Raw genomic sequence first — 12,500 nt, 5'->3', positions numbered from 1 at the left:
CGTTCTGACAAGTTAGAATCTGATCAGAACGATCCACTGCATTCATGTACTTATTGTACTTTGCAATAGTACCGGGCTGTGAAACCTGAACACTGTCCCACACCCCTGCAGTCTTAGTTTTACGTGTGGCTGTTGTTCGATAATTTGCATTTTCAATTGTTGTCAAAAGAGACACAACTTTATTATCAATCCACTGAAGAGCTAGGCAGGGACCATCCCTTTCCCATCTCATACTTCCCCTAGGCTTTCCTTTGGCCCATTGCTTGCTATTTTTGAGATTTGCTGGGAAATCTCTCCTGGTTTCCATAATAGTACCAGTGGCTCCGGTGCCTCTAGCAAACAGGTCCTTGAAAAGCGTAAGCGAAGAATAAAAGTTATCAACATACAGATGATAACCCTGATCGAAAAGAGGATCCATCAATTTCATGACTACATCATACCCAAGCCCATTTGCACTGGTTTCCTGCGCTTGTGCTCTACCAATGTAGACATTGAAGTCATAGGTATAGCCATTGGTGCTGTCTGCCAGTACCCAGAGTTTGATTCCCCACTTAGTGGGCTTGTCCTTGATGTACTGCCTAATTCCTGAGCGATGCCTAGATCTGACCATCCGCTCATCAATGGCCACATTTTGCGTAGGCTGATACAAGTTCCTACATCGTTCCTTGAAAGACTCATTAAAGCTGTTTATCTTACGAAGTTTATCTCCCGGGACTTCCTCATCAGGGTCTACCACATGTAAAAAGGCCATGAGTGCTTTGTATCGTTTTCTACTCGTAATACCCCTGGCCCACAACCCATTGTACAATGTCTTTGTACTCCAGTAGTTGGAGCATTCACCACCAACTTTGACAAGACCAAAATAAATGAGAAGGGCAATAAGCCTTTTGATCTCTTCATTGTTGGTGTCATTCCAACTACCATCTGAATTGGTGTAGGTGGTACATGAGGTCTGCGCTACATGCCCCCAGGCATAAGTATTTGTGTGTTTCACAATGTCCCCTATAATATTTTCAGTGAAAAATAATAGAAAAAACTCCAAAGCAGTGACCATGGACTGTCTAAGGAGAGGAGCATTCAAATGCAACCCGATGGCCCGCTGTGGACTGAAGGGGGGAAGCTGATGTTGTTGATCCTGGTCATCATATGAAAGGAAAGTATCAACATTGCTGGCTGTTGCAGCCCCACAACCACCGCCTTGTCCACGTGCTGGTGCTCGACCTCTTCCTCGACCACGTGCAGGTGCAGGTGCAGCACATGACGGGGAGCTATAATAACAATGATATAATTAGCCTTTATATTATTTGCTTCACACAAAGAAACAAAACTTATTACTAACCTGGACGTTTGCGAGGCCTATCACCATAGAACGAAGCAGTGGCCATGGGTTCTAGTGAACATCACAATGAGATGTAAGTCAATGTACATATCCCAATGACCGATGATAATATAAAACAACTACAATGTTTGGGTTGCATGACAATGTGTGACATAATAATGGCCAAAGTAGTTTATATACCATTACCAAACAGGATCAATCAATCAAAAGTGAAAAATGCTTTTAGACTTACGTGCAGAAGCAGGCATATCTGCTTGGCTTGGGCTTGGAGTAGAGACTACTACAGGTTGGGTCCCTTTCAAATAAAAACATAAACAATAACTACAATTATTGTACCATGTGAATACATGTATACCTGATAGTTCTACACAGATGAACAATAGTAATATGAATACAAAGTTTATATAGATAACTGAAACTGACCTGTGGCACCAGCTACCCTTGTTTCGTCGTCCAAAGACCCAGTTTGAGCCACAGATTGCTTTTCTGTGTTACTTTCTTCATCACTAACCAAAGAAAAAAAGGTATTGAAGGAAAGCACAAACAAAATGTACATGTACGTGGAATTTTATTATATTACCTACAAAAATCATCTACTGTGTCTACTGTGCGAAAGCGACATCGTGAAAAAACAAAATAACAACGACTTCGAATGTTACCACTTCATATGGTTGATTGTTGTTGCTGGTTGCTCGATAGCAACGGAATGCACTTTCGATGACATACGATACTTCGGTGTCGCATCCAAGCACATGCAGAATTTCTTTGCATCGAAGAGCTAAAAAAGCCTTCCTTACCGAGATAAACGGCTATTTACCACAATATGTGAACTTGACAGTATATTTTTACGAAATACGTAAGAATTCATAGGTAACGAGACCAAATGATTGAAATTTTCCCGCAATTCTTGAACAGATGTTCATGGCGTATAGATTTTGACTACAAACTAGGAAATTTCTCTGAGTCACTTACCTTGCAAAATCATCGTCAAGACCGAGCTGTGTATTTAGGACGAATTCTTCATCACTGGAAATGCCTCCAGCGTAGCTATCAGCGTCCGAATCCCAACCACTTTCGACCAAAGCAGCAATCTCTTCCTCAGTAAGGTACTGACGCCGGCTCGCCATCGTAGTGTTCACAAAGTGGTTAAAGAGAAAATTACTCGCGGATGAAATATGCAACTGATGCCAATAAAACGAGGCATGTGATTGGCTTATTCTATGATCCTCCATTTTGGACAGTTTCAGAACTCCCGGATGAAAAATTAATTTTTTACGATTTTTTTGATGTCTTGGGTCCCACAGAACCCAAATCCCCTGCGCGGGTCTTCAAAGAGTTCTATGAGGTTCAAGAGAGTTCAAAGAGGTCTTCAAATGTTCAAATGATTATCACGTTTCTCTTCGTAAAAAACGTCACGTCCACCTTCAGCCATTTTCTTTAAAAAGACATATCAACTTACTTAATGCCAACTTACTTAATCCCTCCAAACACAATCTTTTCCTTTTAAAATTTTCCAAATATCTTTCCCATTCATCCAATTTATTCTTCTGACTTCGAATCTCCATTAAAAGTTCACCATCTTTCATTAACTCCACACTTTTACTTATTTCTTGTCTTTTGAGATCATTTTAACACTTGATCCTTGTCAATTCGTTCTGTAATTGTTCCAAACGAAATGCAAATTCCTCATCATCTGTAACAACTGCATATCTTTTCGTATGTCTGAAATATTCGGTCTCCCTCTTAAACATATCACGCATTTCTACAGAATTTCCACAGATAGTCGAAGAAGAAGACGCCATATTGATACATGCTTTCTCTCAGACAGTCACATCGAAATATATCAACTTACCAAAAATCAAGTGACCTCTTTTTATGATTTGTAAATTCCTCAGTTTCAATAAGTGAATAAATAAATCATCAATAACCTCTTCTTCCCTCTTCAATTCTTGCTTTAGCAAAATAGAATCCTCTCCAATTACACCTGTGTCTTCCAAATAACTAATCTTATCCTTCCACCACCTTGCTATTCTTTCTTTCTCAATAAGAAGATCACACAACACTCCATCAAAACATGGACCGTCTTCAAGCTCCTCTAACAACGAAACAAAACTACAAGTGACCTGTGGGAATAGTATTCTCTGTTCATAAGCCCGCAATCCATCGAGACTCTCAAAATCACATCTATCTTCCTCTATAATAAAGACAAAATGAATAAAATTACTCACCCGTCAAAGGTAAATAAAATGCTAATTCATCAGGATCAGAAAAAAGCGGCTGTGCTAAATCCTTTTGAACCATCCAACAACTCATCAACACTTCCATCATTTCTTCTACAACAACTTCTTCTCTCTTTATCTCTTTCTTTATCAACTCACTTTCTTCAACACTCACTTTCAAACAACATTCATAAATGGTTTTGAAACTTTCCATCCATCGAATGATACTTTCTTTCTTTAACCAAATTTTTAATTTATTTGAAACGTGAAACAATCTTTTCAAAAGTCATTTTAACAAAATCAAGCATAGGAAAAAATCTCTCATCTTCGTCACCTCCATCCATAGGATTCTCCAACTAAGAAACGAAACTTTCAATCAAATTTTCGTTATCCGCTTCTCGTTCTTCTCTATTAGCTATCTCTCGAACAACAGCCCCCGCCATTTTAGTAGCAATAAGAGACATAAAAGAATTTTTCTAAAAATAAAAATCCCCAAGATTCTCAATTTACTATACAATAAAATGGAATTTATACGTATGCGTAAGATACAAGCGAATTACCACATGTTTTGGATTATTTATTTTGTTTCATAACAAATCGAGAAGACAAAACGAAAATCATAACACAAACTACGACACAAAGATCTGCTTTCTGTCTGTCTGGTTTGTGCAATTTATCAGTCTATCATGAATATTTCAGGTAAATAAAAACCAAATTTTACTTTAAATCTCAAAGAAACAAAAATCTAAATCAAAACAAAACATTAAATGAATATTTTTCTAAGGAATCACTCCCTTTTTCCACGAACAACCCCGCGCCGACCTCATTAGCATATTATGATGCCAGATATTTCTACCTAATTAGCATAAAAAGTGACCATTCTGTCCCCTTATACTACTACGTGACATGAATGAAAAATAATAAAAGTGATAGAGGCCTTAGAATAGTGAAATTTGTGTTGTTAAATTATCCTATATAATATTTGTGTGAACCAGCAGCAAACACAAACTGGAAACTGTAAGCAACTTTTATTAGCTTTACAGGCATGTAGCTTCACTGTGATCAACTGGACCTAAATTACTCTCAAGCACTTTCTTTGAGTGTAGTATGGTATCGTTTTGTTTTACTTGCAAGTGGACTATGAAAAAGGAAGCTGAATGAGGGTTAAAAGGTGTAAGCATAAAAATTGCAATTTCCTCGATTGTGATTGGTTTAAAAAACTCATATTTTCCACTAATTCAGTTGCCAAGTTGTTATCGTACAGTTTGTTATTGGACAGTTTGTTGCCAGACAGTTCAATGAACCAATTACATTCAAAGTTGTAGCTTAAATCAACCAATCCCAATTTCAGAGTGACATGAAACAATATTTACACCTCCTTTGTCAGTATTTTAATGCAAAATTTCCCTTTCTTTCATAACTTGGCTATTCATCTTTTCTCGGAAATTGTAATTTTTAAGTTATATGATTATTAAAACATTCTCTACTCTTAAAAATCCTAAAACAAGAAGGACATTGAATTATTTCTTTCCCCTCGTTATCCGAAGAACAATCTAACCATATACCCTTATCACACTTATGTACTCGAACACGATTCTTCAAAAACTTAAAACAATTCAAACACAATCTACCCTCTCTTCCTAACAAAGTATTAACACTCTTTACCAAATAAAAATGAGAGTCGGCAAGATATAAAATAATCGGTTCCCCCCTCTTCCCAGTCGCCACATCTCTTGCATCTCTATTACAATTAAAAATGGGAGTGTTATAATGTTCCCTACTTATGACACAAATAGGCTGAGAATCATAACCATCTAATTTTGCTATTTTTTTTATACCCTCCAAATTCAACAGTGCAACAGGTAAGCCCACCTGTCTCAACAAAGTTCTACACATTTGATGTGGCGCGCAAAGAAAGACAGGAAAAACGCGCTGAAGAGCTATATGGCACAATTGTTTCGAGCACACATCACTTCGAAACACGCTGGTTTTGAAGGAGAATACGCCATTCAAAACATTTTCGCATCTGTAACAACCTTTGAAGACTACCTAACAGAAAAACTTGGCGCAGATGCCTTAAACTTGCTCGCAAAAGAGTCTAACTTAGAAAAATTTGCTCTGCAACTAGTACGGGCATTACAAAAGGCACTCCCTGATGACAAATGGGATAGCATACCAACAGATAACCCATTAGAAAGCCTTTTGTTAGCACTTTACATGCTCCATGGTAAGACGTGTGAGACCAAACCAAATTGCAAGGGCAAGAGCTACAGGTACAAGTGTTGCAAGTAATGAAGCCCTTCGCCAACTGCGCAATCACGGTATAATTTCTAAAGTTGGCAATCGCATGGATATTTTGATGCCTGATCCACGTGCTTCTGATGGTAGGACTGCAACGAATTATGAAGCTTTAACGGCTAAAAAAGTGATAGACAACAACAAGCAATTTATCGACCCAGCCCTATGGTGGCAAAAAGTTAAACAGAAAGTGCGTGACCCACAGTATGGAAGCCTTTTTGGTGTCCGCTACAAAGCATCAAGGAAAAAGCGCGGTGAAGAAACCCCGGCTAAAAGGAAACGAAAAAGCACAGTTCAATTTCAATTAAGTAAAGCAAAGTTACCGAAAACGTATGAAGAAGAGAAGTAATTTATTATCTCTAACTGTTTATGTGTAGTTGTTCTCTACTAATAAAGTTAACTTTGGTATGTCTCTCGTAATAGCTATAGCTCTTAAACACCAACAATCCCCTTCATCAGCTCGTCACCACGCTTGTCTTCATCTATGTCCAACTCTCTGGCGTAGACAGTAGTGTGACCTTGCCACTGCACAACAATTTCATCTTCATTAATAGTCACTCCACTCTGTTTGGGCTTCCATGTCTCAAAAAAGGAAAAAAAACGTTGGAGGTTAGTTACACTTCAGGTCAATATCCGGTGAATGTTTGCTACACTTCCGGTGAATGTTTGGTGGAATGTTGTCCCTACAACCCAAGAACAACAGGTTACGGAAAGGTCACCTCTGTTCGTGGGAAGTAACGGTAACACACTTTTCTTGTAGTGCTCAGCATTCAGGGTTGCGTTTTCATTGGCATGTTTACAAAAAGACAGTGTTTTCAGAAAGACACCAAAAATCGAAAAAATGCGAAAGTCTTTGCAAACTAACAACCTGCTGCGTTGCAGATGGCAAGAATGTACACATTTAGAAGAAGAAGAAAGATCTCGGTTCAGACAACACAACCGAGAAGATGTGACATACTCAAAAAAGACGGGTAATGGAATTCAAAACTTATGTAGCAGATTGCTAGACCCGGAGTGGTCTCAATTATTGCTTAAACAAGAAGCGAGGACGAAATTTGAGAAATTTAAACTTTTCTCATTGGAAGTCATCCCATCTGATAAAAGTCCCTTAAAACTTAAATTATTAAGCGGATGAATCAAAAAGATATTCTCGTTACCAAATTAAATAAAAGGCAAGTCCTGGGCAGAGAAAAAAGGAAGCAAAATATAAGCCGAATGCTTGTGCAAACGAAAACAAATACCATCTGACGACCACTGGAAAAAAACCCACGGGAGAGTGAGACACTTTCAAGCTAATGTTATGGTTTTACTTTTCACACCCCAAACTCATCAGTGAGACGTTTGAAAACCCATTTTCACTAATAAGCCATTGACGTGAATGACAACGCGACCGAGTCGTATAGTGGAAAAAGGTGGTCTGCTCAGTCAATGGACAGTGAAATATCTTTACAAGTGGGAGTTAAAGTGATAGAATTAACAACTTAATTCGCACTTTTGCGCGATAGGAAAAATGTAGCAACCCTCCTTGAAGATTTGGAGGCTTTAATGGAAAACTTCCTCTCCCACAAAACAGATATACAAGTCATGCAAGTCAGCTTTAGAAAACAAAAGCTCGCGTTATCCCACGGAAAGAGTGGAAGTAATATGTTACCGAGTTATACTATATGCCCATAAACAATAAATTGGTTTATTGCATAGAACGTAAAATCGGTTACCGCAAATTCCCCAGGAATCTATGTCATAGGAAATGATGATTGTATGTGTTTACTACATACAATGTGGATACACAAGGAGTATTCCATTGGCTTGACACTTGCAATTAAAGATGAGCAAAACTTATGGGGCCATTTTCTATTGCTTACAAAAGTTAAACGTGGGTAGAGTTTACACAGTACGTTATAACATGGCCGTCTCATCAAAGACGTTAATTGTGAACTCACGGAGACTTTTTTAAAGAGAAAAAAGCAAAAGGTTGGTTTCAAAGTACGGAAAGCCTTACAGCAACTTCTTTGATTACCAGAAAGTTTTTCTTATCTTCAGCACTAGGCTAATTCTCGCCAAGCCATCGACAAATACATAGACAAACGGAGGAAAAACAGCCATAGTGTGTAAGAACTCGCAGAATGCAGCAGTGACCAACAGGTTGAAGAGCTTGAAATACATTCCTTGCAAACAGTGCCTTCCAACAGATTGCAAGTGGATCCAAATGCAGCATGTGTTAGTGTTGAGGTAAGCAGGAGGAAGCTTAACAAATGTGTGAGGCTTGTCAAGTGGTTTTTGGAACAAATTTAGCTTTTCCGTTCGAAAGCCGCTTGTGGACAAGGATGAAATGTCATCAGTTTTGTCAAATGGTTTTCAGAACAAATTTAGCTTTTCTGTTGTAGCCAATACCCTTCCATGAGAAGAGCGATATATGCAACCCTCTTCGAAATGGAAAAGGACAGTGACCCTTCGACGAGAAGAGCGATGAATGCAACCCTTCCCGAAATGGAAAAGGATGATGTGGTGACTGAAGCTTTGAGGTTTCTTGTTACCGATGCAAGCTGGTTTCATTTGCCCAAGCATAAGAGGCACCAAAATGGGTAGACTTACAACCAACGTGGCCTGGGTTTGATTCCCAGCCTCGCTGTTATATGTGGGTGAGTTAATATGTCCCAACCCTAGACTTGAACGAAATGCACATTCAATTTATGTACCAGTATGACGAAAAGCATTAGGCTGTGGTAATTGAATCTGTGGAATTCAAAACCAGTTACCATTGAGCTGAGCGGAGATTGAGACTCCTGTCGATGTGGTTGGGCAGCTACACAAACAAAACAATCACAGTGTTTCTCGAGCCAGTGATTTTCCTCTAAGGCATGAAAAATGCCGTAGAATTTGCTGAGCACTTGAAGAGCGGTTTTCTTGACTAGTTGCACTTCGCCAAGTACAGAGAAGGTGCTTCATTCAAAGACTTCTGAAAGCCATGCAATTTAACCATCGGTGATGTCGAGTTAGTTGTAGAGGAAAGCAGAAGGCAAGTAAAAACACTGTTCTCCTCAGTCAAAATTCCACTGGCTAAAGGCTTTAAAGAAAATTACCCTGAGTTTCAAGGCCCAGGTCCGTGGTCACAATGGATGAGCCTTATGGGTTGCGCTTCCCCCATAAACTACAAGCCCAAACTATACAAGTTAAGTACAAGGTAAGCAGGCATGCACAGTAGTGAGAGCACAGGCATCCGAAACCCCGACCTTTTTAGGTGTAATCAGTGCCTAAAGAAATGCCACAACTGAAGAAATGGGAAACGTAATTGTGGTTTGACAAAGTATTAAGTCACGGTGATCTTTCTAAACTCAGGGTAAGAGACATGGAAAATGACCTACTAGACAAATACAAATACAAATACTTGTGAAAACTTAACTCAACCTTTCACTGTTCCGTTATGCACTGTTCCGTTATTCCACTGTTCCGTTATGCCCATAAACAATAACAAATAAAACTTTAAAAAGTAACTTAACCTTTCACTGTTCCGTTATGCACTGTTTCGTTATGCCCATAAACAATAACATTAAAAATAATAAAACTTAAAGGTAACTTAACCTTTCACTGTTCCGTTATGCACTGTTCCGTTATGGCCATAAACATTTCTAAAGAAAAGTGTGAGTCACCAATGCAGAATTAGTTTCTTAAACCCATTAAGGCGAAAAGATCCTTGTGGTTTGCTATAAGGTTTCACTTGTCTACAGCAGCAGACTAATTTCAAGGGTTACGACTCGTATTTCATCGTTCCCCGTAAGCGACAACTAAACTTAACCTTTCACTGCCCATAAACAATAGGAATGCCAGAAACAAAAGTTAAAAGAAAGTACTTACTAGAGCAAAAAGTTAAAGACAACTTGAAGCTGCATAATTCACAGCGATTTGGCGGCCAGAAATGTTTTGTTGTCTCATCAAAGAGACAGATTTCGGTCGCAAACACCTCCACAGTTGTCAAAAATTGCTGATAACTTAAACAAAACAAAAAGTTAAACTTAAGAGAACTAGAGCACGTTATGGGTTGCGCTTCCCCCATAACAGAACAAAAAGTTAAACTTAAGAGAATACCACGAAAAAAATCTTAGTATTGCAAAATTGCAAACTCATCAAGGAGACGATAGAAAACCCATTGTACATCCGTGCCGATATTGCAACACACATCACTAATAAGACATTGACGTGAATGACAACGCGACCGAGTCATAAAGTGGAAAATGCCCTTCATTGTAACCGTCTCTAAAACATGCCATCAATGCTACTAAACTACCCTCTCATCATTGCACTAAGCCGAAAAAAAACACTGCAGTGTGACTAACCTCAACTAACCTCAACTAACCTGAAGTTCGTAGACGTCCCGTACGATTTTTCCGGCCTTCTCCAAATCATCTCCAGAGAGCTGGCGCAAAATGCTGGCAAGATCCACCTCTTTCACCTTCCTTGCAGCTGGGAGCACTTTCTTGAGCTGTCCAACAACATACTCTTGCGATGGCCAATTGCAGCTCAGGGAGTTTGTTGGGAACTTCAAGTCGGTAAGTCTCCCAATTCCTTGCTTCAAGTTCTGAAGAGCTTCTTTCAGCCCCTCGAAATCCGCAATATCACAACGTACATATTGCATCTTGAAAAGGATAAGGTCGATAAAAGCCTCTTTGGGAACAGCGACATTAATGATAGAAGCCATTGGTTTTGGGATGTTGAGGGAATCCTTGCCCCTACTTTTATACCGTACCTTTGCGTGTAACAGCCCACATGCCATTCACATTCCATCCCAGGGTGTTACCTTAATCCGGAAAGTGTGTGCCCGGCAACGGAAAAAACAAGGGGCGTTTTGCATTCTTGAGGTTGCCCTCTGCCCTTGGTGCTGTGAACAAACAACATTCCTGTGTGTCTGTTACAATTCTCCTACTGCCTCTTTTTGCGTGCAATGTTTGCTGTTATCTGGTCGCTTTACTATTGTCTGTTTGTCCTTCGAAATCATGAAAATCTGGAAAGCGAACGGCTCTAATTGTGCCACGTGGAATCTGGGTGAGTTTATAGCATTTTATTGTGACTTAACAGAATCCGCTTTTGGGTGCTTGATGAAGGCCTTCTGGAGGTTTCATCTTTTAGAGTTGCGGCAGCTTTAGCAAGAAGAAAGGCAGTGGATTTGCGCTTCCACGGCGGGCATCGGGTTGCAAATGTAACTGTAGCACCTCACTCACAATTCATACACGTGGAACAGGATATGAGACGAACACGCAATAACAAAAAAATGCTTCCTTTAAGCAATATAGAGTATCATTTTTTCAGGCTTTACCTTCATTTGTGTACACAAAACTGCAAGAGGCCATTTTACAAAGGCTTTATTCACTTTTGTACAGCTGTTTTGCGTTTATATCTCGGTAGTGTTAGGGGTGCAAGATCCACCTCTTTCACCTTCCTTGCAGCTGGGAGCTCTTTCTTGAGCTGTCCAACAACATACTCTTGCGATGGCCAATTGCAGCCCAGGGAGTTTGTTGGGAACTTCAAGTCGGTAAGTCTCCCAATTCCTTGCTTCAAGTTCTGAAGAGCTTCTTTCAGCCCCTCGAAATCCGCAATATCACAACGTACATATTGCATCTTGAAAAGGATGGTGTCGATGACTGAAAAATGAAGGTCGATAAAAGCCTCTTTGGGAACAGCGACATTAATGATAGAAGCCATTGGTTTTGGGCTGTTGAGGGAATCCTTGCCCCTACTTGCCCCAAGAGGAGGGCAAATGCCCATCAGGGGAGGGGGGCAAATGCCCATAAAAAGGGGGGCAAGTACCTACAGAAAGAGGGCAAATGCCCATGGACAAAGGGGGCAAAAGCCCGCTGAAGGAAGGGAGTTAGGGTTTAACTTTTTAGGGGCCTTTTCATACTTAACTCTTAATAAGCATATTTTAGTGAGAGGCAAATGAATTCTTTTATTCTTTATTTTACTTGTTTTTTGGTTTAGTTATAGTTAGCTCTGACTAGGCAGATTTCAATGACAATCCAACTAGAGGTTTGCTCTTGTGAAGGTATATAACAGAAGCTTATTTTGTTGAAACTGAAGCTGGAGCTGAACCTGCTGGTTGCTAACGACTTGAGTTTTGTGAATCTGGAGCTGCACTGGCTGACTGCTTATGCTTTGAAATTTATGAATCTGGAGCTGCAGATGCAATGCAAACTGCTGTTTGCTGCTAACTGGACTATGGTGAGGCTGAATCTGGAGCTGCACCTGCACCTGCTGGTTGCTTACGACTTGACTTTTGTGAATCTGGAGCACACAGCCTGCCTGTAAATCAGTCGACGCCATCAGAGGCGTGGATTTCGTGGGACCCTGGTCGGCACGATTTAGATAACAGAGAGGCAGAGGAAGGAAAAAAAGAAGACAAGGGAAATAAAGTGCTGATCATTGTTTCATCGCTGATTGCATTCACAACCCTATGAGAGTTAAGGTGGGGCTTTACCTGAAAAAAGCGCACTTTTTGTATAGCATGTAGCAATCACAGTTTTAATCCAAACCATAACAAACTTTATATAACTGGAAAGCTTATACTCCAAAGGTTCTGAAAACGAATGTTTTTATGCACTGCCAGCAAAAGTAACCTGGTACCAGGCTGTCAAAGGCACTACCCGCAGTGCAAA

The 12,500-nt window shown here is 39.8% G+C and overlaps 2 protein-coding genes and 1 pseudogene across 3 annotated transcripts in view; 1 reads left to right on the top strand and 2 right to left on the bottom strand.

Annotated features, from left to right (window-relative positions):
* LOC138032223 (piggyBac transposable element-derived protein 4-like) overlaps positions 1 to 1,069 on the bottom strand; it is a 2,852-nt gene extending 1,783 nt beyond the window's left edge. The window contains exon 1 of the mRNA XM_068879845.1: positions 1 to 1,069. This exon is cut by the window's left edge and continues 1,783 nt beyond it. Within this exon, the coding sequence (XP_068735946.1) occupies positions 1 to 1,054 (1,054 nt within the window). The 5' untranslated portion in view covers positions 1,055 to 1,069.
* The window catches only part of LOC138032222 (neurochondrin-like), an 87,042-nt gene that overhangs the window by 62,098 nt on the left and 12,444 nt on the right, over positions 1 to 12,500 (top strand). The window contains exon 3 of one of the 2 annotated variants that reach the window (XM_068879841.1): positions 5,413 to 6,457. The exons of the other annotated variant lie outside the window; for it this stretch is intronic. Within the exon in view, the coding sequence (XP_068735942.1) occupies positions 5,413 to 5,424 (12 nt within the window). The 3' untranslated portion in view covers positions 5,425 to 6,457. Of the gene's footprint in view, positions 1 to 5,412; positions 6,458 to 12,500 lie in introns of those variants that run through there. 2 annotated transcript variants of the gene reach the window in all.
* LOC138032333 (uncharacterized) overlaps positions 12,338 to 12,500 on the bottom strand; it is a 2,837-nt pseudogene continuing 2,674 nt past the window's right edge.

The sequence above is a fragment of the Montipora capricornis genome, chromosome 14 (genome assembly GCF_036669925.1).
Source record: "Montipora capricornis isolate CH-2021 chromosome 14, ASM3666992v2, whole genome shotgun sequence".
Lineage (NCBI taxonomy): Eukaryota > Metazoa > Cnidaria > Anthozoa > Scleractinia > Acroporidae > Montipora > Montipora capricornis.
The sequence above is the reverse complement of the archived record's forward strand: the minus strand, read 5'-3'. Positions and strand labels throughout refer to the sequence as shown.